General features: G+C 27.0%; 5 protein-coding genes across 7 annotated transcripts in view; 2 read left to right on the forward strand and 3 right to left on the reverse strand.

Moving 5' to 3' along the window:
- LOC141528374 (putative helicase mov-10-B.1) overlaps nt 1-3,938 on the reverse strand; it is a 66,719-nt gene extending 62,781 nt beyond the window's left edge. Inside the window, exon 1 of the mRNA XM_074244411.1 lies at nt 3,852-3,938. The gene's annotated coding sequence lies outside the window, so the exon portion shown is untranslated. The remainder of the gene's footprint in view (nt 1-3,851) is intronic.
- On the reverse strand, nt 16-3,627 carry LOC141528485 (nischarin). Its single transcript, XM_074244558.1, has 2 exons — nt 2,895-3,627; nt 16-2,040 (listed from the first exon to the last, which is right to left on the reverse strand). Exons 1-2 carry the CDS (start codon nt 3,330-3,332, stop codon nt 1,075-1,077), a joined length of 1,404 nt encoding a protein of 467 aa, XP_074100659.1. The 5' UTR covers nt 3,333-3,627; the 3' UTR covers nt 16-1,074.
- Nucleotides 3,939-5,615: 1,677 nt separating the features above from the next.
- On the forward strand, nt 5,616-12,200 carry Cpsf6 (cleavage and polyadenylation specificity factor subunit 6). 3 transcript variants are annotated; one of them, XM_074244189.1, is made up of 10 exons: nt 5,616-5,725; nt 6,296-6,532; nt 7,328-7,555; nt 7,651-8,118; nt 8,441-8,564; nt 8,621-8,988; nt 9,074-9,371; nt 9,905-10,166; nt 10,683-10,763; nt 11,178-12,200. In XM_074244189.1, exons 1-10 carry the CDS (start codon nt 5,669-5,671, stop codon nt 11,344-11,346), a joined length of 2,292 nt encoding a protein of 763 aa, XP_074100290.1. In that variant the 5' UTR covers nt 5,616-5,668; the 3' UTR covers nt 11,347-12,200. The 3 variants fall into 3 exon arrangements, with proteins under 3 accessions (XP_074100290.1, XP_074100292.1, XP_074100291.1); XM_074244191.1 differs by having other exon boundaries at nt 11,199-12,200; XM_074244190.1 differs by having other exon boundaries at nt 8,642-8,988.
- Nucleotides 12,201-15,188: 2,988 nt separating this feature from the next.
- On the reverse strand, nt 15,189-19,871 carry Pink (WD40 repeat domain-containing protein pink). Its single transcript, XM_074244036.1, has 6 exons — nt 19,639-19,871; nt 19,461-19,571; nt 19,129-19,362; nt 16,771-18,608; nt 16,528-16,642; nt 15,189-15,606 (listed from the first exon to the last, which is right to left on the reverse strand). Exons 1-6 carry the CDS (start codon nt 19,720-19,722, stop codon nt 15,352-15,354), a joined length of 2,637 nt encoding a protein of 878 aa, XP_074100137.1. The 5' UTR covers nt 19,723-19,871; the 3' UTR covers nt 15,189-15,351.
- Nucleotides 19,872-21,088: 1,217 nt separating this feature from the next.
- Nucleotides 21,089-22,697, forward strand: Iscu (Iron-sulfur cluster assembly enzyme). The gene is made up of 4 exons (XM_074244554.1): nt 21,089-21,246; nt 21,947-22,171; nt 22,252-22,330; nt 22,421-22,697. Exons 1-4 carry the CDS (start codon nt 21,157-21,159, stop codon nt 22,492-22,494), a joined length of 468 nt encoding a protein of 155 aa, XP_074100655.1. The 5' UTR covers nt 21,089-21,156; the 3' UTR covers nt 22,495-22,697.
- Nucleotides 22,698-25,811: the final 3,114 nt, after the last annotated feature.

Consider the following 25,811-nt stretch of genomic DNA (forward strand, 5'->3'; position numbering starts at 1 on the left):
TGCTTTATTAAATAATGACTTTTGTTAAATTGCACTGTACTTTCTTAACTATTGACGTTTTGAAAGATATAAGCTCATCTCGATGTAACACTAATCAAGAGCTTTCATTTGAGTACCCACATGTATTTTGATATATTTTTCATATATACATATATATAATATATATAAATATACGATTAAAGAATAAAAAATACATAAGTTGATAATTATCACAGTTTTATTTTATCAAAATAATTTCATAAGATTTTTCGTTACAAAATTCCAAGTACCTGTCGTTAATTCGGTTATTATTTTAATAAAAAAAAAAAAATTTCAATTTGAAAATAAATCATCAACTGCGACAATTAATAATGATTGTCTAGATCTACACTATAAGTATTTATAAATTTATTTACATTTGAATAATTGATACAACGTAAAAAAAATTTTGTGTAAAAAATATTATTTTTATATATTTTACTCATGGTATTAATTTTTTTTGCAATGTTTTCAATTAATGAAAAAAAATTTTTTAATTGTACTGGTTTTTACGGTGTAAATTAAAAAAAAAAAATAATAACGATTACTATATAAAATAACAAAATTTTAATTTAAATTTCAAAATTGATCAAAAAATATTTGCCTTCAAAATATGTAAATATTTGTATAATATATACAATTTGACATCAATTCTGTGAACACGAAATTAATTTTTTTCTTAATTTAGAGATCTCATAAACAAATTATTTTTGGTAACTCTATTGTATAAAAATTATACATAATCTTTAATAAAAAATATAATTATTCATCAGATTGGAGCAAAAAAAAAACTAATACTTTTTTTCATCTAGCTTTCTGTGGAAATATGTTAGTTTGCCATTTGGCCACTGGCTTAGAATTTAAAGTAAATAAATTAAAAAAAAAAAAAAAAAAATATTTGAAAATTTTCAAAAAAATTTTTTATCGAACTGATTCTTGGAGAAAACTTTTAAATCATGATAAACTTCCATACTTTCATAGAAAACTAGAAGAAAAAAAAATTAGTTATTTTTTACGCTACCCTATTATTTATAATTTAAAAATAATAACTATTAATTAAACAATAGGAATTTCAGCAGAAAAAAGCGCTGAGTCCGTGTTACTGAGCGCAATGGACTTTCCCTCGCGAGCAATTCTCAGTGCTTGCAATACAGCAACAGTATCGAGTTCTTTTTGATTCGGACGCTCATTGTCAAGACAAATATCTGCTGCGCGTTTGCCAAAAGGCTCCAGTACTTTAACGCGATAATCGATTATAGTAGACACTGGGTTGCCAGTGAGCCGAAGATTTTCAATGCATGGAAGACACCCGATGTACTTAACTTCATCGATGCTCTCTATGCAATTGCAGCTGACATCCAACCATTCTAAAGAATAAAGCTTAGCAAATGCCGCCAACGAAGTCAATTTATTCTGCGACAAATCCATGTAGACAATGTTACCAAGTTTTGTGTGTAAATTCTCCGGGAGTTTTGTGAAATTATTCGACGCGACATGCAGCTGTGAAAGACGCGGGAGCAGAGTTATATTTGACAACTCGGTCAGACAATTGTTGTTCAGGATAAGAGATTCAATGTGAGGCATCAACTTTATGGACTCGTCGATAACTTCGATGTTGTTGTCACTCAAATCCAATTGACTTATTTTCAGCCAAACGTGGGAGTCATTCGCGTTTTCTATGCAGCGATGCAACTCTTCGCACATCACCAGGTCGACGATGTTCTTTAAATGCGTGTTATGGACTTTTAACACGCGAGTGGTGTCTCGTAAGTTACCCATCGAGTAGATTTTGTTCACCGGGTAGTTGTTTATTTCTAGAGTCTCAATGGTCTTGAATGTCGACAGTTCTATCGGCAGAGTTGATAAATTTATGTTACTGGTGCCGTAGAGTTCGTTGCTGCCTTGTATTGTTAGGGTTTTTAAGTGCGAGTTTACGTCGAGCACGTGACTGAAGTCACATTTTTTATCCGCTACTTCCGATGCGGGACACGGCTGTTTTAGTCTCTTGCTTATTGCATATAACTGGAAGAAGGATTTATTTTGTTTAGTTAATTTTTCTGAAAATTTTAAGAATGGTAATTTTGATAAATTAACAACAACATTAAGCTATGTGATGAATGGACCACATGACAGAATAGTAAACCTTGTAAACAATTTAAATGATGAAGTCGAATTTTACGGTGGCACATTATGTCAAATATTAAAAAACAATTACTCATTTACATATAAACTACACAGAGTTTTTCTCGTTTTTTTCTTTAATTAAATTCTAATTTAATTTTTTTAAGGAGTTACATTGGTTTCACGGTTTCAAAAAATTTATGTTTTTTGTCTTATTAAATTGTATTGATTAATAAATAAAAATAATTGACGTTTTTATAATTAAAAAAAAAATTTTTTTTTTTCAATTATTTGTGATGTAAATTGTCAAAAATAAAAAATAAAAATATGAATAAGAGCAGATAATTATTTAGAGCTTATTTACAGTTATTAAAAATAAAAAAATTTTTTTTCATGTTTCGCTCACCGGCAGATTAATTATAAAATTCAATTCAATTTCAGAAAAATTAAAATTCATAAAAATTCTTAAAATTGACAAAGAGTAGAATAAGTTGATAAAAAAATTAATATGTTAATAAGTATAACTTTCATATAATTACCAAACATTTTTTTTTCAATTATTCACAACTGTAAAAAAAATATTACTCAAGATAAAAATTATCAAGCGAATTTAAAAATAAAATAAAGCATCAAATAAAAGATAATAATTGAGTAATACTAATCAACTGTTTTAAATAAAAATTACAACTCTTAGCACTTAAAATATTAATTATAATATACGAGCAAATAAAATTTTAAGTTGAAAAAGTAATTACCTGAATAGGTGTAAAAGTATAAGACTTGACTTGCAAAATATTAGGACCTTCATTAAAAAATTTAAAGGCCATATTTTGGAGTAAAAAAAATATATCATAGACATGAAGATCCAGAAACATGACAAATTCCCTGGGCATTGTTTTTTTGAGGTAATTGTAAATCGCGTTCAAGTAAATTTCTAAAGCCTGACGGCGCTTGTCAATAAAAGCTTCATTTTTCCGGCCGATTATTTTTTTTGGCGGCAGAATGTCCTTTTCAACGCAGTGCTCTGTCACCAAAATATCATGCAGGATCACGAATTCGCTGTATCTGTGCTTGAGAGTCCAATTAACGTCACCAATACTGACGTTTATTGTGTAAAATGTAACGTTGTCTGTAGTTTCGTATCCGGGTATCTTTATCTGGATATTTTTTTGATTTAACAACGAACAAGCCATTGTCCACTGATCACTTTGATGCTGTGATGGCAATTACACTGATTGTTGATGATTCTGATGTGATGATTAATTATTTAGATTTAAGTACATAAAACTAATCTGTAATCTCTAATTCAATGACAATTAGATAATCCTTAACCACTTAGATATCAATGTTCGTGCATGTTCACAATTTTACTAATTATTTATGACTGTTATCTTGATATTGAATTATTTACTTTGTTATTCAATGTCAATAACATTTTAACTAACCCCAAGTTTTTAAGTATTTAACGTCAAAATTTTTATGTCTGATAATCCGACGTTTCAGAGTAGGAATATTATTAAAAATATTTAGCTAGCAGTTTTATATTCGTAACTTGTGATGGCGCCAGGTTACGGCTGCTTCATCAACAGAATAAAGATAAGCAAAATGGCAGCCAATTTGGCGGCAAAAAATTATTTCAACGCAAAATATAGAGTTATAAATAAAAATACAATTGTTTTAATATAATTATGGTTGAAAAATTATCAACAAACCTCAGCAAAGAAATAATATGCAGAAGGGTGTCCTTATACACTTGGAATATTAAATACCCAAGTGTATACTTGCTATCAATCCAAGCAGCTCAATTATATTTGTCATCTTAATGCTGAACTTGTGTTAATTAACAATTAATTTCATTTATTATGATTTAATTGTTAATTTTGTTTATCAAAAAACTAACAATTTTCTGTGCTGCAAGGAATCATCACTTAACTGCTATTTCTTTACTGGACGATGCCAGATGACGATGATTGGCTCGGGATCAGCTGCAGAAACTTCGTTTTGAGTAATCTTCACCTGGATATCTATCAATTAAATGCCTATTAATTAAATTACAAGTAAAAAAATAACTATACTAAAATTAACCGACGTTTTTAATTTTTTGATTTTTTTTCATTTATTAAATTATAACAAAAAAACATTTTTTAAAAATTGTATGTGTAATTTTTAAAATTTTCTACATGTGAAATTTATTTTTTTAACTTTTATTTTAATAATTTGTCAATAAAACTTTAAAATTAATCAATGCAACTTTTAAAAAATAATTTTTTAGACCTAATTTAGTTTTCAAGAAAAATCAAAAAATTAAAAACGTCGAGTAACTTTAGCATTGTTATTTTCATAAGTAATTTCATTTTTTTTAGGTTATTACCTTGGATTGATTATGGAATTTTGTTCTACGATGGATTGTTAAAACACATACACTACATATTAATTTTTAATTTAAAATATCAATTTGGAATACTATTAATTATACCACCATTTAATTTCACACTACATTTTACTTTGCCGAGCGTCGATGATGCAAGTTACGGCTGCGTTTGGCTGACTACGACTGACTCTATCTTTTTTTAACTTCTTTGTTCTTCTTGTTCTATCTGCACATGCGCAGTTCAACTTTCTAACGTATTTTTTGATATAAAATCTAATTGGTTTAGCAAGATATGATTCTTGATTTCTTATTGGCTGAAATAAAGGCGCGCGCGCGCAGTCTTAATTTGAATCTCTGTAAAATAGAAGAAGTATTTTAATAGAAATTTGAATTGAGCGCGTTAATTTTAACCAATAAGAAATCAGAACGATATTTTTTTCGATAGTTCGATATATATCGATCACTTCGAGACTAAACTAACTTCAATATAGTCATTTAATTTGTTTTGTAAATTAATATTAAATTAAACAATTAATTTAAAAAACTATGGATGAATATAAAAAAAACTTTAGTACTTAAGAAATATTTCAATAAAAAAAAATAATGAAACTTGTGCCTAAATCTATATTTTAATCTATCACATTAAATTTAGCTGTCACTTTTCAATTTTCTAATTTTTTTTTAACAAACAAATTTGTTCCAAAAAATTATTTTTAAAATATTGCACTTTTTATTTTTTACAATTTATATGGAAATTAATTTTATATATTTAATGAGTTTAATAATTTTTTTATCAAATGAATTATAATAAAAAATTAACATGTAGAAATTTAAAAAAATTAAAAATGCATTTTTTTAAAAATAATTTTTTAGAACAAATTTGTTTGTTAAAAAAATTAAAAAATGCTCAAGTGATAACTAACTTTAATATCATATAATTTTTTCAATAAAAAAAAAAAGAGTCCAATTAGTTCTATTTCACTTAAAATAATAATTTCATCTTGCTTCCGGAATATTTTCCGATCACGTCCAAATAACGCTGGGTAGTGCAGAGGCTCGGCGGGCATATGTTCTGGCGCTGATGTCGTATGTCGTAGGTGATCATCGAAGCCCGAAGCCGAAGCCCTGTATAAGCCAGTAAGCGTCGGTGTGCGTAAAATGGCGGATGGTGACATTGATTTGTATGCCGATGATCTCGAGCAAGATTTCGCCCAGGTAAATGAATTAAATTTTACTTTTATTTATTACTTTATTGTTTTATTAATAAATGTTTACATTTTTAATTTTTTTTCCGGTACTGTAAACACGTAGAAACATTTAATTATGTAGTTGAATCTAGGCGTCGTGTATGTGCAGTGATAACGATCGGTTTTACAAGCGGCACTTACTGCATTCATTAGTTTTTTTGTTTTTTTTCACCGGCTACTTTGGTATTTGTGATGCCAGTGTATTGGTGCCGTTTTAAAAGAGCTCTCGATGCTTTAAATTTTCCAGCTATTTTTATTGTTATTTTTTGCTTTTCGATCGATTGGAGTGCGAGTAGTTGATGGAAATAAAAAAAAGCAAAATGGTGATCTAACTGGAAGATGTCGGTTCTATGTCTATCATTGTCGTGATCATTATTTGTATGATTGTTTTTTATTTTAGATTTTTTATCGTTATTTTTTTATATCCAATTTCATTATTTAAGTAAACAATGTTTCGTTAATTTTTTTAATTGATTTAATTTTTGTTTGTTGGCTTAATAATTATTATTTTCAATTAATTTATTTTAATTATTTATAGGATGAATTCGCTGGAGATGGTGTTGATTTATATGACGATGTAATAGCCGCTCCTTCTGGAGGTAACGGCGGAGTTTCTGGTAGCAACAGCACCAGTGGAGGCGGCGGTGATGTTGATACATCCAATGTGTCTAACGAGGAAACTAATGGTAACGCTCCTTACCATCAGCTCGGAAATAACATACAACCTAATCAAATTGGACGCCGTCACCAACTTTACGTTGGTAATTTAACATGGGTATGCTTTCATTATTTTTTTAGTTAAATTTAATCCTTTTATTATTTACTATTTAAGAGACAACAGCTTTGATCGAGGGCAGCAGCTTTTGTATTTATGATTTTTAAATTTATGAGGAACAATGAGAGATTTTATTATTTAGCGGTATTTATTTAATAGACAATTTTCTGTTTATCAGATTCTATACTTTAAATTTATAAATTGAATACCATAACATTTAAATACCAATCAATTTTATAATTAATACTTTAAAAAGTCGAATTATAAATTCATGTGAATATCTTTGTAGGAAGTTATGGATAGTTAAATCGGAAAATAAATAAATAATTTCTTTTATAGCATAAGATATTTAATCTTTATTAAACATCCACAAATTGGAGGAGATTGTCACGATTATTGATTACAATGAATTTCGATTTAAATTTTATAAGTTTTTTGTAGATAAAGATGATTGATAATTGTAATTACTATATATTCAAATTCATATTTTTTCTATTATTTGTTTTATTAGATAAAGTCATTAGATGGTAACTTAGATAGACTTTACTTTGAGACAACGTTACTTTTCTTGCTTTTCTATACTGTCTTTTATTATCATTTCCATTACTGTTTAATTACTATCATTATTACTATGTATTCATTTATATGTAAGGCCCTTTGGGAGCTTACGCTTCAGGGTCTAAAAATTTTGATAAATAAATAAATAAATAAATAAAATAAAATAAGTCACAGCGGTCACATAGTGACTGCAAGGTTGCTAGTCAATATTAAATTAATGAATTTTGTCTGTTATAGTGGACAAGTGATCAAGATATCACAGATTGCGTACAAAGTATTGGAGTATCAGATTTTGTCGAAGTAAAGTTCTTTGAAAACCGTGCCAATGGACAATCGAAAGGATTTTGTGTTATATCGCTTGGTTCAGAGCAGAGTATGCGAATTTGTATGGAACGACTTCCAAAGAAAGAGTTGCATGGTCAAAATCCTATGGTTACATATCCCACAAAGCAAGCTTTAAACCAGGTACTGTTAATAAAATTATTTATACACACTGACTGAAATAAATAAAAGTATTTGATTCATATAAACTATTATTATAATATTTTTATTCTCAACAGTTCGAATCGCAATGTAAAACAAGACCAGCCCCAGCCCCACAACAAAATCAGAATCAGCGTCCTCACAATCCACATCAGCATCAAGCTCCGATGCCGCCTCATCAGCAGCATCCTCAGCACCCCCAACACTCACAACATGCCCAACAAAACCACGGGCCGAGAATGATGATGGGTCCACCCCAAGGACCGAGACCTCAAAGAATGCCGCCTCCTGGCATGGGACCACCAGGTCCCGGAGGACCAGGTCCACAAGGCCCACCACGAATGCATGGTCCACCTATGGGCGGTCCAGGACCTCACCATGGAATGCCTGGACATCCTAACCAAGGCCCACCGCCACCGGGTTACCAGCAAGGGCACTGGAACGGTCCAAGGCCAAATGGACCACCTGGACCCCCTCGGCCTAATGGACCTCCTCAGCAAGGACCACCTGGACCAGGTCCTGGACAACATAGACCTCCTGGAATGGTAAATTTATTATTCTACTCAATTCAAATTTTTATTTTAATTAAATTTTACACGGTAAAAAGTAAACTGTAAAATTCACTCGGATTTCGGTTAATTTTTATCGTTTTAATTTTAACAGTAAAGCGAACTTCGGGGTGGCAAATATATAAATATTACAGAACTTAATGTAGAAAATATAAAAGCTACAATTTATAATTTAATATCGAAAATAAGTGATTAGTAGCTGTCACTATAGTAATTAAATAACGACTCTCTATAGTACCTTAATGCTACTGCTCCTAATTTTATACGAAAAAATTACAACCAGAAAAATATATTACAGCAGTTCCATGGAGGCCCACCTGGACCACCAGGTCAAGGACCTCCTCGACCTCCAGGTCACCCCGGTGGTCCACCCGGAGACCCACGAAGTGCTCCACCTCGTCCAGAATGGAATCGACCTCCTGGTAAGTAAAAATTAATTTTTAAATATCAAAATCAAGTTAACGGTAATAATTATAAGGAATGCATCACGGACAACAAGGACCTCCAGGATTTTCTCAGCACCAGCACATGCAAGGTCCACAGCAAGGGCCACCACAACGCGGACCTCCTCCTGGAGGAATGGGTGGAATGATTCCTGGTCCAGGAGGCGCTCCACCAGGCCACGGCGGTCCACCACAAGGACCACCACCTGGAGGACCAGCTCCTCACGTAAATCCTGCATTTTTCTCACAAGGTCCACCGCATCAGCATCCGGGACAACATGCCGGCGGCCCACCACCCCATGGACCTCCTCACGCACCTCCTCACGGTCCTCATGGTCCTCCGCATTCACAACCTCACGGTCCTCATCCTCCTCCTCACGGCTATGGACCACCACCTGCTCAGGTAAATTTCTTTAAATTAATTGTTGAAAATTTATGAGGTTCATTTTTAATCAGTTGATTTATTAATTACTTATTTATTATCATAGACGCCATACGGAACACCAGGAGCTGATCATCGACCGGAAGATCAACCTCAAATAAGAGAACAGGAGTTTGAAGTAATAATGGATCGTAATAGAACCGTGTCATCATCAGCTATTGCACGTGCTGTGTCTGACGCTGCTGCTGGAGAGTATGCCAGTGCTATTGAGACTCTTGTCACTGCGATATCTCTTATTAAACAGTCTAAGGTCGCGGGTGATGATCGATGCAAAATTCTTATCAGCTCGCTACAAGATACTCTACGGGGTGTCGAGACCAAGAGCTATGGATCTGCACGTCGTGGTAAGTTTTCAGCAAATTATTGGTAATTATTTACAAGTGGGGTTCAATCTATTTTTGGCCATAACTAGGTGAAAAATTAACATTTAAAATTTTTTTTCGATTCTGCTTATTTTTACGGCCCATTTACGATAATAAATGTCGTGAAAAAAAAAATAAACATTTTAATAGCTTTTTTGCCTTAAAAAGTTTGAAAAAATTTTGGTTCTCATATTTTTGGATAAAATTTCTATTTTATTTTTTTTTTAAAGTACATAAAAAAACGAACTTTAAAAAAAATAGTTGAATATCACAATTTTCTAAAAATCAAGAAATTTTTTTGAAAATTTGTAAAATTGTGATAATCAATTTTTTTTTTTAATTGTTCATTTTTATATATATATTTAAAAAAAAATATTAATAAAATCAAATAAAAATTTCGTTCAGAAAAATAAAAATTAAAATGGTTGACCTTACTTGTAGATATTTACCAAATTATTTTCCAAAAATTTTACTAATGGATTTAAAAATTTTTTTTTATACTATTTTTTCAACAGAACGGTCAAGATCACGGGACAGAGAACGAAGCCACAGACGCAGGCGTGAAAGATCAAGGAGCCGTGATCGTGAATACCGTGAACGTTCAAGAGAACGTGATCGTGACCGTGACCGTGAACGTGAACGTGATCGAGATCGTGAACGTGATCGTGAACGTTACTACAATGAAGCTACATATCCACGAGAAAGATCACGCAGTCGTGAGAGAGATCGTGAGCGTGAACGTGATCGCGAGTACCGTGAACGCAGCAGAGAAGAGAGGTAAGTCCCTGTAATTTTACTTTATTTATATTTTATTTATACTGCAAGAGATTTAAAAAAAAAAATATTTTTTAACAATTGATGCTGAAAATGACTATTGATGATTATTTGCGATAGACATTATGAATAAATATTGAGTTAATGTGTTGATGGCTATTGTAAATATTTTCGGAACTGAAATTATTTTGTAATACAATACGCCATGAAGTATTTTTATCTATTTGACCGTGTCTGAAATAATTATAATGAAAATGAATTTTTTTAACAAATTAAACTAAGATAAATGCGGATGTTATAGGTTTGTTACTTTGAAATTATTTAAAATAAAAATGTTATATTTTTTTTTCTTAAGTTGTGTTAACGTTATGAAGAAGATCAAATGAATGTTGTAAATATTTATAAAAATTTTAATGAAAGTTTGTGTAAGAGAATGAGTATGAGAGATGTGCTGATAAATTGTGATAATGATTGACATAATTATAAAATATAAATTGTAAATTTTCTATTATAATATAGTACAACACGTCAATCATCCAGACCAAGAGTTAAAGAAGAACCTGCTGAAGCTGCGCCTGTTTCGTCAGCAAAACCATCTAGGTAATAAAATATTTTTTATATATGTATCTAATGTTAGATATTATAATAATTGTAGTTATAATTTATTAAATCGCGTGCCTAAAGGTGAAAGGGCGTAAAACAATTTATGCACCCTTTTACCTTATTTGCAAAGGTACATACAAAAGGGCGCATATTTTTTTTTTATAAAGGGCGTATGTCTTTAATTAAAAATTTTTTCATACGCCCTTTCAGTACAAATCCCTATTAACCCTTAGCTATACGCCTTATTACCTCTAGGTACGCGAAATATAAATTATAATATTATTTAAAATATGTAAAAAAAACAATAACTGTAAATATTTATTGTAAAAAAAAAAAAAATTACTATTGTAATTGTAATTAGATGTAATTTAATTTTAAGTTAATCATAATTGACTAATCTACATTGTCTAGGTATTACGACGATCGATACAGAGAACGTGATCGTGACAGAGAACGCGAACGTGAGACAGCTCGTCGTCCAGCAGAACGAGAACGTGAACGTGAACCTGAACGAGAACGAGAACGTGAACGAGATCGTCGTGATGAACGTGCTGATTCTTCTCATCGTTCTAGACACTAGTATGAACAACCAAGACAATGACCTGATAACATTCTGCGACTATGTTATATAATAGTTACGTCAAAAATATTAATACAACATTCTTTATTCCATATATATTTTTTTTTTTTTTTTAATAAACAGTAACACTTATTACACAGTCACGTAAGCATACACGGTTTAAATTTAGTGCTCGTTGTGTTTGATATTAAAATTAAAGTGTCATTTTAAAATTTAATATCTTGTAAATCTATATATATATATATATATATATATATATATATATATATATATATATATATATATATATATATATATATATATATATATATATATATATATATATTTACAATATGTTTACGAACATATAATAGATAATTACATGCATCTTTTTGATATCAGATCGCTATTTAAATTATTCCATATAATAATTAAAACGATTGTGTGAACAGTGACAATTTTCAGTAACTTTTTTTTTTATAGTTTTTAACGGAACATGCCACGACATATATTGATATTATTAAACAAAAAAAAATATATATATTCTGAATGCATAGTATATGGAATAATTAAAAAAATAAGTTAAAGTTATTTAAGCGAATGAATGTAGACAACAGAATTGACAACTATCACCAACAGTGAAAAATCAGTCGAAAAAAAAAAAAAAATAAAAATGTTAAGTGTTTTATCTAACGCGTTATATGAGGCAATTTTTGAATATAGAAAAAAAAAAAATTAATAACTAAACGTCACTTGGTAATAAATGTTGAAGATAATTAAATTAATTGATTAAAGGTGACCATTCAAGCTGTATGTTAATCTAATACAAATTATTCGGATTTAAAATATATAATAATGAACATGTCTTTACTTTATTCATCTGTAACACTTAATCCTAGACAATTGTTAATTTATTATTTCTTTTTTTACCATTATTATTATTATTACTATTATTATTATTCTTATTATTATTACCGTTATCATTATTATTATTTTTATATTTAAATGCTTAATTAGATATTGTGGTTTGTCTGTATAAGAAAAAAAATAATTGCTAAATTGTAGCGTTTATTTTTTTTGTGGTAAAAATTTTATTTAAATAATTTAAAAAGATAAAAATAATGTAAAAGATTTTTGTAAGAAAAAAAAATATGTTTATATTTTTTTTTTAATCAAAACTATAAAGACAAACCAATTTTAATTAACAAAAGCTTTAAATAATATTTTATAAGCGATTTTATATTATTGCATATTAAATTGTCAATTAATTGACAAATGTGACAATTTGTGAAAAATAATACGTATGTAGTTTTCACATTATTGTGATATATATACATATATATAATATTTAATTTTGTGAGAAATGTTTGTTGCAATTTATAATCAAAATTTTTTCATTTTGTATGTATATTTTTTATTGCTAAGTAGTTAATATATTTTTTTTTATTTTTTAACAATTTATAAGCTAGATTAGATTAGTGGATCTATATTTAAAAAATACTAACTTACATTTCTCACGGAATATCTTAGTAAAGGTCTTTATATAAACCGAAGAAAATACCGTAGTCTCCCGTAGATAATTCCAACAACCGAAATATTCCTGTCTTTTTTATGTTATACATAAATTTATACATATATTTATATAAATATTTTAATATTGTCGAGTTGTCAAATGCATGCTGCTTTTAAATGGTCTATTACACGAATCATAATTTAAGAATATTTATATATATCCACCTATAGTTTTGTTATTAATTATTCAATGCTGTAATTAATGCTAGCGAATGATTGTTTTTTAAGTTATTTAAATATTTATATTTAAGTATTTATTGATTAATAATAAAACTACAGGTGAAACGTATTAAGAAATATAAAAACAATAATAATTGTTTCTATATTTCGAGAATGAAAGATTGAATTTTTATTAAATTCTTTAACAACGTTTTATTATTTAAACGTTGCTCTTTTGATGTACATTTTCATAAATGAATACTTCTCAACGATAATTGAAGTCTTAAGGCTGTGATAAATTTTATACATAAGATAAATATCCCAATTTTTCAGTTTTATTAATTTTGTTTTTTTAAATAAGTAATTTAGTCATTTTTTTTTTTGTTAAAATCGTTTTAAAAATTAAACTCAATAATTGGAATATTTATCTTAATTTAAATGAAAAAAAAAAAAAAAACTCTTTTTTTCTTTCATAACTGTCGATACTTAGAACAAAGTATTGCAATAAGCAATATTTTACATTATAATATTTTTTTTTCTTTCTCTCTTAAAATTATTATTTTTTTTTAATTTAATCCTTATGTATTGAATTATTTTTTTATTTCACTTTTCACCGTTTATTTCTTTTGTTAATTGTTAATTTTTCAAAATATTTATTTTCATATTATTATTATTAATAATATTAATTATTTACAAAACTGCGATAACACCAATCAACAATACTTCAAAATAATACAGAATAAAGGCTTGCAGGGTAAGTTTGTCATGACGTGAAAAATGCAAATTATATATATATATATATAATTGAAAATGTAAAAACAAATTACTCAATGCAAAAAAAAAAATCTAGTAGTTTATAAGACGCTGAAAAATATCGCATTTTGTTTGGAAAAAAAAAAAAAAGCTCTGATAATTAAACAGTGTCAAATAAAGAATTTTTATCAATCATCAATTGAATTAAAAAAAATTTTCATTTTATAAATGCGACAAAAAATAAATATAAAAATATACAAGCGATATTTTTAAACTATCTCATTAAATAGAATGTATGAAAAATTTATAATTCTATTGAAATTTAATCAGAATTTTTTTTAAATAGAAAATTCTAAAAAATTTATTTTTTTTTGTTTATGTTAAAAATCTTTTATTTATACAAAAAAATTATGAGAATATTATGAATGCAATAGGGTAAAAGTACAGTTTGTGGCCAGTGTATTTTTTCTGGCCACTTTATTTTCAAATTATTGTATAAATATTTCTATAAGCGCAAGACTTAATTAATTCAAATCGTATAAATGTACTAATTTATTAATTCTATAAAAATTTTACATTTTTTAAAATATCAAATGGCTAAAAATGGTCCTAAATGGCTAAAACTGGTACTTCTACCCTAGTCGTAAAAAAAGTGAAAAAAAATTAAAAAGTTGAGGTTGTTATCGTTCAATTTGCATTTAAAAAAAATCAATAAATTTTTGTTCTATAATGAATGAGAAATGAAACAAACGATTGTAATACAGATTGTATTTATTTAAAAGACGAGCATCCTGTATCGGTAGGTATCTTTAAAACGGAAACATGTCAACATAGTCATTACTCTTGCGATATATGCATAAAGACTGTGATAAAATGTAATTATTATAAAAATAATAATAGATGATTTAAGGTAAGTGTTACAATAACCGAGAGATTAAATATAAATTATTATTTTTATATATATATATATATATATATATATATATATATATATATATATATATATATATATATATATATATATATACGTATCTTACAAAGATAGATTTTGTCTCGATGTTACAAATTTGTCTGATATTTTTTAAACTGTTATTTATTGTTGTGTAAACTGTAGATATTTAAATTTAAATAATTAATATTTAAAATTCTGTCAATATTTTTTTATCTTGCCTTGTATCAAGGCTGTTGTTAAATATTTCAAAAGTATTTTTTATATTTTAATATTTAATTAAACTTAAAAATCAATAGTCGACTAGTGTACTCTTGTACTGAATAATTTAAAAATTAAGTACTTAATTAAATTTGTTCTGAGGAATTTAAAAATAAAACAAATTGATTTATAAATATTTTTTGTTAAATATATTGATTAATAAAATTTAACAAATACATTTTTTATTTTATAAGTAGAGAGTATTTTATTTTATTTTTTGGCACAAAAATTGTATCTAAAAATCTTTAATTAACTTTTAAAAGTTTGTAATATATATATATATATATATATTTATTGTTATTATCATTATTATTTAAAATACTTTATTTAAACTAATGAAGAAGACATTTTGTTGATTTTTTTTGTAAGAGACAATTTACGTGATAAACATGACCACATGGGAATATTGATATTCCATTATTTCCTAAAAGTACTGGCGTTTGTAATGACAGGGTACAGGAAGAACATATTGATGATTTTGTTTTGAATTTTATTCCCCAATGATAAACACCACTGCCAAATAAATTTTTATTAACCAGTTGTTTTTCGAGATCTTTTTCCAACGCTTCTTTGAGTATTTTTTTTGCCTTTAAAAAAAAAAAAAAAAAAAAGTCATTTATTATTTAAGATAGATTTTTACGAAGTTAAAATTTTATCATTGATTCATTAAAAGCGTCAATTATTAATTACAAAAATTTTTATTAAATGACGATGTTCATTTTCAACGAAATTTCTTTAATAAATATACTGTTTATAATCAACAAATTATATTTTAGCTAAAAATTTTTCCTCTAGGTGTTTTTATTAACGAGTTAAGGTAAAAGGCCCAGTTATTGACACTTGCAATTTCATTTTAATTAAAAAAAATAAATCAACTCTGATAAATTAATAAATCTAATTTTTTAATTATAAATTTTAAGATAACTAGAAAATCGAACGCGCTTCTGTCAAAAAGTTTGCTATCGACAATTTAATTAATCAATATTTTTATTTATTTATTTTCTTTTATGAAACCCAACAGCCAGAAGGTCAATAACAAGGTCTCTAATTAAGTTCATACAATTTATATAGTATAACTTAAAACGAAGAGCACTGCACTGGTGGTGTTTACAAAAAAAAAAAAAATATTAGTAGAAAAAATAAAAAAAAAAAAAAAATACTGTAATTTTTATGGATATTAGAATAAATATAACATAATATTATATTTATTATACTTAATTGTATTAATTAATTTTTACAAATTTTTCGAATTAATATTCAACTATTGCCATGATAATATGAAGTTTCCATAGGATTAATTTTTGGAGAACATTTACTTTTTTAACTAGAATAAAATTGCAAGTGTCAAACAACTAGGCCAGTGTCAACTGAGCCTCTTACTTTACCTAACACTATACTTTTAAAAAAATCATTTTTTATCTAGCATAAAATATCAAATTAAATTTTATCTAAAATTTGGTACTTTTCTACTAAAAATAACAATAAATTATTCAATAAAAAATACATACTTCTGATGAACATATAGAATTATATTCATTAGTCAGTTTATCCCTATCAAATTCAACTGTATGATCAAGTCCATGGTGATCCAATAATTTTGTAAATATTATCGTCTGATAAACACTGAAAAAAAAGAAAAATTAAATTATCAAATGTACGAAATAAGAAAAAAATTACTTATAAAAATAAATTTCAACTAGAAAAATTTTAAACTTGTATTGACAAAAATAAAAATAATAAAATAAACTTGCCTTTCTTTTAATTTAACATGCGGTAGTAATTGTTCCAGGTGTTTGACAAACTTAACTGCAGCATAAATATTTTTTTTCTTAATAATCAGCCGCGTAATTTCGCTCCAATCGATTATTTCTTGCAGATTATCCCGATCAGCAGACTTTTTGCATATCAAACAAATTCCCTTCTCCATGAATTTATAATTTTCAGCAGCATATTCCCAGAATTCCTCTTCCTCTTTTTCTTCAATAAGTATAAACAAATTAGCAATACCATTATTGTCTCTGCTCTGAAGGCACAGTGGAATAATATCACGTTCTAAGTAATAATAAATCCGAAAATACTCCTCCCACATCCAGGGTACTTTGCTACACAAATAAATACCTTTGTTTTTATCAAATTTAAGTAAATTTATCCCTATTTTCATAAACTTTGGCTCTGTGTCACCCGACGATTCTCTTTCTCTCTCGCAAATGCACCGAGTACCAGAATTAAAGTCAACAAACGCCTGGGTGATTTCATCAATCACAAAATTATTTTCTACAAATAAATCAATCATAACAATACTTTCCAACAAGACAGTAAAATAATGTCGCTCAACTGACCGTATTATCTCATAAATAAATTGCTTTAATTCAACTATATCATACTTTGCTTTGATCCGCGTTATACTATCCAATATCTTCCTAATTATTTCTTCACTCAAGGAGTTTTTCAACGAATTTATCAGCTCGTAAATCGGCTCTACGTCGGTCTGGATACTTGTAAGTTCATTTTTAAATAGAGATTCTAAATTTTCATCCCTGCTTTTTTCATTCTTGTCTCCATTGCTAATTTTCATATTTTCCAGCTGATTCGTGAAGATAATTTCATCTGCATTGTCAGGAAGCTCTAGACATTTTCCATGCTTGTCATTATCATTATCCAGCACATGGTTATTGTAATCGTCGTTCAAAAATCCATGACCGGAATTAACGACAACAATTCCGGAATTCAATCTCTGAGGCGTGAAGTTTGATTGTATTGACGCAATTATTGGAGTTATTACATTAATATCATTATCAGGGCCATTTGTAAAATCACTGCGGTATATTTTACACAATTGCAGACAATCCTCGAGTAACTTGCACTCGTAGAGCTTTAAAATTAAATAATCTGGTGTAGAGAGTAATAAATAATGAAAGGTACCTATAGTTGTCATAATATAAACTCGATCTTCAATAATATCTATCATAAATATATTGTTAAATTCAGTCGATAAAATTGTTGTGCTTACTGGATCTATTATAAATATATTATTTCCAGTGTAAGAGAGCAAGTACTTTTTGTTGATGATTTTCAACCTGGAAAAATTAATTGTTTGAGTTTGAGTATTTGAGCTTGCGTTATCACAATTTGATTTTATGGAAGAAGATTTGAAGATTTTTGAAGGAGGCTGAAGCGCTTCTTTGAACTGGTGAGTCTTCACTACTGTACCAGAGACGTTTACTTCCCACAGCCGACATCCAGGGCGCGTGCAGTAGATTACCAGATTTTCGTCTGGTTCTTCGTTTAATCCTATCATGCTACCGATGGATTTTGGGACTTTTTCGCTAGTGGTGTCTACCTCTGGGCTGTTGCTCATGATTGATGAATTAAACTGAGGTTTTGAGTGCTCGGATTTGAAGAAGCAACCTCCGTACTCGCCATCACGAGATTTGTTCCCGATTTGCTTAAACTGCTCCTGAGATGTGTCGCATATGTAACAGCGGCTCAAGGTTGATACTAGTAAGTAGTGGGATGAGTAGTCCATTTGGACTACTGATGAGTCTAGGTGCATCAGTGCGCATGATGGTGCTGGGAACATTCCATTAACCTGGAATTTTAATTTTTTAATTATTTGTTGATTTTGCATTATGAAAAATTTAGTAATTGTTTTAATTAAAAAAAAAAATTAAAAATTTTTTTTGGTAATGAATTTAAAAAATTACTAATTTTTATTTTAGTTAAATAAATTGAATGTATTTTATTTAATTGAATTGATTGAAATTAAAAAAATTATGAATCATAATTTTAGTAGAGAAATTTTACAAAAATTAATTTTTTAGATTATTAAAAAAATCAGTTTTATAATTTTTTGATTGTAAAATTTTTTATTTTGTTGAATAAAAAATTTTTTTAGTATTATGAAAATTTCTTCAAGTTGAAGAAAAAGTTCAATTTTCTATAATTAAAAATTTCAAAATGAATTACTGAACTAGCAACCTGGCGGTCACTATGTGACTGCCATGACTTGTGAACTATAAATAACAGATTATTGAATTAAAATTTTCCTATAATTAAATATAACTTTAACAATAAATTAACCTAAAATTATAACAAACAATAAAACTTACTGTAAAAATAGACAGTACAATAGTAGAGACTTTTCCATTGTTGTCACCGACATAAATTTCAGAACTTTTGTCATTCCAGCACAAACAAGTAATTACTGTATCAATGTGTTCATTTGAAATAATTGATATCAATTTAATAGGTTTAATATTCATTACACAGACACTGCCCCGTTTTGTAGACAATGCCAGAGTTTTTTCGTCAGGTGACAGTAGAACGTGAGTAACTGGTCCTTCCTTTATTAAAAAAAAAAAAAAAATTTAATTTACATTTTTAATAATAAATATTATTCAAATATAATTTATCTTAAGTAATTAAAATTAAAATAACTTACTGATAGAGGTATCACTTGTTGAAAAGTACATGGCTCGCGTGTAAATAAATAAATACTACCACTAGTTGACCCAAGAGCGATGTAGCTCGCTGATACATTGAAACATGTATACTAAAAAAAAAATTTAATTAATTAATTTGATGATTGAATTTATTATTAATAATTTAATAATAATTACCTTTATTCTCTGCGTTGCAGCGATGGGTTTTAATAACAAAACATTGATATCTTCGTACTCGGATAAAATCAACGCACTCTGCATAATTGTTTTAATTATAAACTACAACAACGGCTTATAAATATTTGCTATTAAATTAAATTTATTTAACTGAGTAAATAATAGTCATTGTATTAACTTAAACAGTAGCTCTTTGTTTTATTTACATTCGATTAAAAAAATATCAGCTGACATTTATTATATTTTTAACACTTCATCCTCGGTAACGAAGAACTTGCGGTTATCAACTTAAAATTTTATTAATTTTTTTTACTAGTTTGAATTTTACCGCCAAATTAAACAGCGCCAGGAGTGGGGAGACTCGCAGCCCCCCACTTCTACTCCCAGCCGGAGCGGTATAAAACAAGGCGTACCACGCAGAAGCGCCGATTTTGCAGCCGATTGTCGGTAAATTATCATCTCTGAAGTTGGTGTGCTAGCTGTTAGTTCTTTCAATGGTGACTTATAAAATAAATTTTAATTTTAATAGTTTTCAGTGTTTCATTTATTTATTTTTTTAATAAATTAATTAAATTCAAGTTTAATAGTAAATTAATTTTATATTTTAAATAAGTTTTATTGTGATATTAAATTTTTTATTTGTCAAAATAACAAGTGCCGGTAATTTTGAAATCGCGTGAGTGTTTTAAAGTGAAATATTTAGTGCAGTGTTAAATTTTTACATGTGAATAGCCATTTTTTAAATTATATTGTGATGTTAAATTTTTTTTTATTTGTGAAAATAACAAGTACCGATAATTTTGGAATCGCGCTAGTATTTTAAAGTGAAATATTTAGTGTAGTGTTCGATTTTTAAGTGTGAATAGAAATTTCTTAAATTTCATAGTGATATTAAATTTTTTATTTGCGAAAATAATAAGTGCCGATAATTTTGAAGTTGCGCTAGTGTTTTAAATTGAAATATTTAGTGTTGTGTTCGATTTTTAAGTGTGAATAAACGTTTTTTCAATTTTATTGTGACATTAGATTTTTTATTTGTGAAAATAACAAGTGCCGATAATTTTGAAATCGCGTTAGTGTTTTAAAGTGAAATATTTAGTGTAGTGTTTGATTTTTATTTTAATTCACGAGTCAGCTTCCATCTAATGCGCAGTACGATTCCAGTTTGGTAAGTCACTAATACTTCAATAATTTAAATCCAATCAATAAATAACGTCATTCTTTATTAATAATGTTACTCTTCATAAATATTTAATTGAATTATCGAATATTTAATTAAAAATCACCCAAAAGTATCTTTTTTATCATACAAGTTTCGAATATTCATTCGACAGAATTGGCGCCAAAACTGGCGGCCATTTTGTGTGTCTCTAGCAGTTACTTCTAACTGCGTAGTTGACAATCTTCTAACTGCGGAGTGATCATTACCTCAGTTCAGTGTTAAAAACGTAACCCTAGTAAGTAGTAATTATTCATCCGGCTGATATCGTTGTGAAAATACTAAAAATTAAATAAATCATGGCTTTGTGCCGTGCATTGCCATTAAAGCTTCTCGAATCTTCAAGATTAGTGTCTCGCAGTGTTCCTTGTGTTTTTTATCACGCGAACGTAAGTATTTTTGTAAATATTCTTCGTAAATTAATAGTATATTACATACCTAGGCCAGTAAAATAAGAAAAGTCTCAGATCACATGTATTGTTGGCCGAGGTTGACAAACATGTGGTTTGAGGCTTTACTTTTTACTGGCCAAGGTGTGTATACTATTTTTCTGCTCGACGTAGCCGGAATGTGTCAACTTCGTTTAGCGCAGCGGCCAGAAAGTTGCCACTTTCCGGCCGGAGGGCAGACAATTTATTTTGTTTCTCAATATTTTGCAATGACAATTCAATGTAATGAATATTAAAGAAATCAATTAGTGTAAAAAAAAAATAATGCAATTTTATGAAAATTAATTCAGCAGATATTTAATAATTTTTAGAACTTTTGTTAACAAATAAATTATGGCTAAAAAAAAAAGAATAAAAAATTAACTTGTAGAAATTTAAAAAATTAAAAATCCAAATTTTTTTTAATAATTTTTTTGAATTAATTTAATAGTTAAATAAAATTAAAAATTAATTAAATGACAGTTAACTTTAATGTCATTGCAATTTTTTTTAAATAATTTTTTAGAACAGATTTTTTTGTTAAATAAAATTAAAAAATAGTCAAGTGATCGCTAACTTTAACATCCTCTCAATATATATTAATAATTATCATTATTATTATCATTTAGTTAAATAAATTATTAAAGAATAATAAATACAGGTATTAGATCATTATGAGAACCCAAGAAATGTCGGGTCGATGGATAAGAATGACAAGCAAGTCGGCACGGGTCTTGTTGGAGCACCAGCATGTGGAGATGTTATGAAGTTGCAGATAAAAGTCGATGATGATGGTAAAATTGTGGATGCTAAATTCAAAACTTTTGGCTGTGGATCAGCTATTGCATCAAGTTCTCTCGCTACCGAGTGGGTTAAAGGAAAAACTGTAAGTAATTTATTAGTAATATATTTTTTACTTATTAGTTCATTATTAATTATTGTAAATAATTATTTATTGTTATTAAGGTTGATGAAGCCCTGGCTTTGAAAAATACTTACATTGCGAAGGAACTTTGCCTTCCACCTGTCAAGCTACACTGTTCGAGTGAGTTAATTATATTTAGTAGATTATTTATTTAAAATTTTTTTTCGATGAATAATAGTCAATAAAATATTAATAACAATTATTGTTTAGTGCTTGCCGAAGACGCAATCAAGGCGGCGCTGTCAGACTACAGGATTAAGCAACAAGAAAAAAACAAGTCATAAAGTTGTTGAATAACAGCGATGATTATTAGTTATATTATTAGTTATCTAATAATGTAACGAAGGAGTAACTGTAATCTCGTTTATTATTAATTTTGTATAGAAAAGTCGTTTTATAGAGTTAAGTTAACTTATCGGATGTCAGTTTTTAATTAATAAATTAAACTGGAGTTTTTTTATTAATAAATTTGATTCCAGACATATAACTTGTTGATTAATTTATTTTAAAAGTCTAGTTCTAGCTAATTTAAGATAAAATTTCATAAACTATTTCAATCAAATAATTAAGGGGTTTCATGGTTTCAAAAAATCGATTTTTTTTGTTCTTATTGAATTCTACAAAATCTCCAGAATATTGTCCTAAAGTTTCAAATCGATCTGAATAATAGTTTTGGAGATTCAGTTTTAAAAAATTGCGGGCTCAAGGCGCTATTGTATTTTCACTCAAAACTTTAAACGCGTTTTTCTCAAAATTATGTTTTCAAAGACGGTGACCAAGATTTCTCGAAAACTACTCAACCAATCTTGATGAAATTTTAGACAGGTGATATAATTTACAAGGTTTGGAACGAAGGATATTTTTTTTCAATTACAAATATTTAAAAAAAAAATGCCGCGAAATTTTTAATTTTTTTGTAAAAATTTCTGCCAAAAATCCAATTTTCATTTTTTTTTCCTTCGTTCAAAACTTAGTTTAAATTCGTAACTAAAGCACAAATTTTTTTTTTTTGTTTCCAATAATCCTGCTAGCAAATTAGCAGAATTTTTAATACTTTTTTTTTAATTTCTTTTTAAAAAAAAGTTTGAATAAAATATTTTATTTTTTCTATTAAAAAAAAAATTGTTGCACATAGGTCATTTTTTCCCGGAGGAAACCCATGTAACCCCTTAACTGAAGCTCTCAATGCTCATTATAAATTTTTTTTTTCATATCAATTATTATTTATTTTTGTAAGAAAGACACGGGAATATTATAATGATTGCACATTAAAAATTACAACGAATATTAACTAGAATGCCAATTCGCTAAAATTTAGAATCTGTGCAAATTAAAACTGTACTCTAATTAAATTTAAAGTCTAGATCTAAAAATGCAATTTTATAAAGCGCGCGAGTAACAGCTAGTATTACAATATTCTAGAAAAAAAATGAAAATATTACGGATAAAAGGATTAAGAAGGATAAAAAATGAAAGTACATTTTCTATAATATATTTTACATTATAAATCAACCATACATTAATATTATCTTATTTTAAATGTGTTATCTGTTATATTTTGTTAGCTTAATCAATATTATATATATATATATATATATATATATATATATATATATATATATATATATATATATTTATTTGTTTATTAATTAATATTTTATTTTATTTCATACATATATGTATTATTTTGTATTCACTTTTATTTATATCGCATATTCTGTTAAATAATGCTATGTTATACATATATATCTTTATATAGATTTACATACTTAATATCATACATGAATTGTTTAGTTTTATTTTTAAATTAAATATTTTCAATATTTAATCACACACCACCTTCTTGGCATTTATCTGCCTATTGCATTTCGGTGTATACAAGTATGTCATACTTTTCTATACATCTCCTATTATGTATATATATAATATATATATACTTTATAATATATATATGAGCATATACATATAGGTACGTTGTGTGGCTAGGTATGGTTACTTTAAATATATATACTTAATAGGGTGATTATGTATCAAATTAGATTGTGATTTTTTTGATTTTTCGAGCTTTTCATTTTTTTATTTTTTTTATTTTTTTATTTATTACTTCAATTCTTGTACGTAATATCTCGCATTGTTTATTTAATATTTAAATGTTTTATTGAATGTATATTTAAATCATACCGATCTTAAACATTTTATTTTAATTTCGCTCATATTGTTTGTTTATTTGTTTATTCATTTATTTAAATCTTCGGTATTAGCCTCGAGTGCATAAAAAAAATTACCTTTTTTTATTTGGCAGACCGGAAGAATATTTAATATCTCACTGATAAGTGCACTCAACTCTATTATTTTCCTTCTGTTTATTCATTCATTTATCATTTTTATTATTCATTTATTTTTATTTATTCCTTTCTTTTTTTTTTTATTTTTTTTTTTCGGGCTTTATTATCATCAGTGATATGCCACAATAAACTCGTCACAATGGGACTCGTCAAAACTCACGTGGTAAAGTCTAAACCAATAATAAAAAACAGGGACTGAAAATTTAATATTAATAATAAATATAATTAATAATATTTAGCTTCAGTATACAAAAATCTAATCCATTAATTACTTAAAAAGATTTTTTTTTTTTTTTTTACATGATTGCTTTTAATTGTTTCCACATTTTTGATAAATTTCATTTAAATTAATTACACATTTACCAGTAACTAATTATTTATTTATTCATTTATTTATATATTTATATATTTAATTATAATTATAATAATAAAATCCTAATAAATATATATTTTAATATTTTTACAATAAAGTAAATAATAACCAAAAAACATTATTCAATTTACAAAAAATACTTTTTACAAATTTAAATAAAATCACTTATTTATCAATTCAATTATTCATAGATATTATTTAAATATAAAAATCTAAACAAGTTCATTAAATATATTAATCAAAAAACATACAAATTAATAAAATGTAACTTGGTGTTTAATTTTTCACTTTATTTTTATTTTTTTTTTTTCAAATCACACCTTGTGTGCGATTTCCACGATTTTACTTATAATTAACTACATATTCACATATGATTAATCATAATTACCCATATTTATTTGTTTCCTAATTATTTCTCGCTAATCATACACTGATGTTTTTTAAAAAAATTTTTTTTGTTCAGAGAAGAGCCGCGCACTGAGACAATTCCAATAATTTAATCCCCGGAAATTAGAATCGGCATTTTTTTTATTTATTTATTTTTTTTTCTAAGTTATTAGATTTGATATCGAAAAAAATACGAGATTTTGACATATGTATTTTTTTTTTAATTGCTGTTAAATGTACGTACCGTAATTAATGTATGTCATAACATTAATCATTTATTATTTTGTTTTGTTTAATTATTTTTATTTATTTATGCATACTTTATATACATATTTAATCTTACCCGTAATATGCATATTTATGCAACAATATAATTACATAAATATTATTTATTAGCTAGTCATTCATTTATTATTATATCAATATTAATAATAATAACAACAATTATAATAATTATAATTACAATATTAATAATAATAATAATTGCTATCATTAT

Source organism: Cotesia typhae, unplaced genomic scaffold (genome assembly GCF_013202065.1).
Source record: "Cotesia typhae breed Kobodo isofemale line unplaced genomic scaffold, CoteBio_Ctyphae contig_43, whole genome shotgun sequence".
Taxonomy (NCBI): Eukaryota; Metazoa; Arthropoda; class Insecta; order Hymenoptera; family Braconidae; genus Cotesia; species Cotesia typhae.

Bases quoted from the DNA above. Each gene is read 5' to 3' on its own strand.
- Pink (XM_074244036.1), bottom strand. From the start codon at position 19,722: ATGCAGAGTGCGTTGATTTTATCCGAGTACGAAGATATCAATGTTTTG. The intron at 18,609-19,128 runs GTAAGTTTTATT...TTAAAATTCCAG, and splicing joins TTGTACTGTCTATTTTTACA to GTTAATGGAATGTTCCCAGC. The intron at 15,607-16,527 runs GTATGTATTTTT...TTTTTTTTAAAG, and splicing joins ATTCTATATGTTCATCAGAA to GCAAAAAAAATACTCAAAGA.
- Iscu (XM_074244554.1), top strand. From the start codon at position 21,157: ATGGCTTTGTGCCGTGCATTGCCATTAAAGCTTCTCGAATCTTCAAGA. The intron at 21,247-21,946 runs GTAAGTATTTTT...TAATAAATACAG, and splicing joins GTGTTTTTTATCACGCGAAC to GTATTAGATCATTATGAGAA. The intron at 22,331-22,420 runs GTGAGTTAATTA...ATTATTGTTTAG, and splicing joins TGTCAAGCTACACTGTTCGA to TGCTTGCCGAAGACGCAATC.
- LOC141528485 (XM_074244558.1), bottom strand. From the start codon at position 3,332: ATGGCTTGTTCGTTGTTAAATCAAAAAAATATCCAGATAAAGATACCC. The intron at 2,041-2,894 runs GTAATTACTTTT...TCCTTCTTCCAG, and splicing joins ATACTTTTACACCTATTCAG to TTATATGCAATAAGCAAGAG.
- Cpsf6 (XM_074244189.1), top strand. From the start codon at position 5,669: ATGGCGGATGGTGACATTGATTTGTATGCCGATGATCTCGAGCAAGAT. The intron at 8,119-8,440 runs GTAAATTTATTA...AATATATTACAG, and splicing joins AACATAGACCTCCTGGAATG to CAGTTCCATGGAGGCCCACC. The intron at 8,565-8,620 runs GTAAGTAAAAAT...AATAATTATAAG, and splicing joins AGAATGGAATCGACCTCCTG to GAATGCATCACGGACAACAA.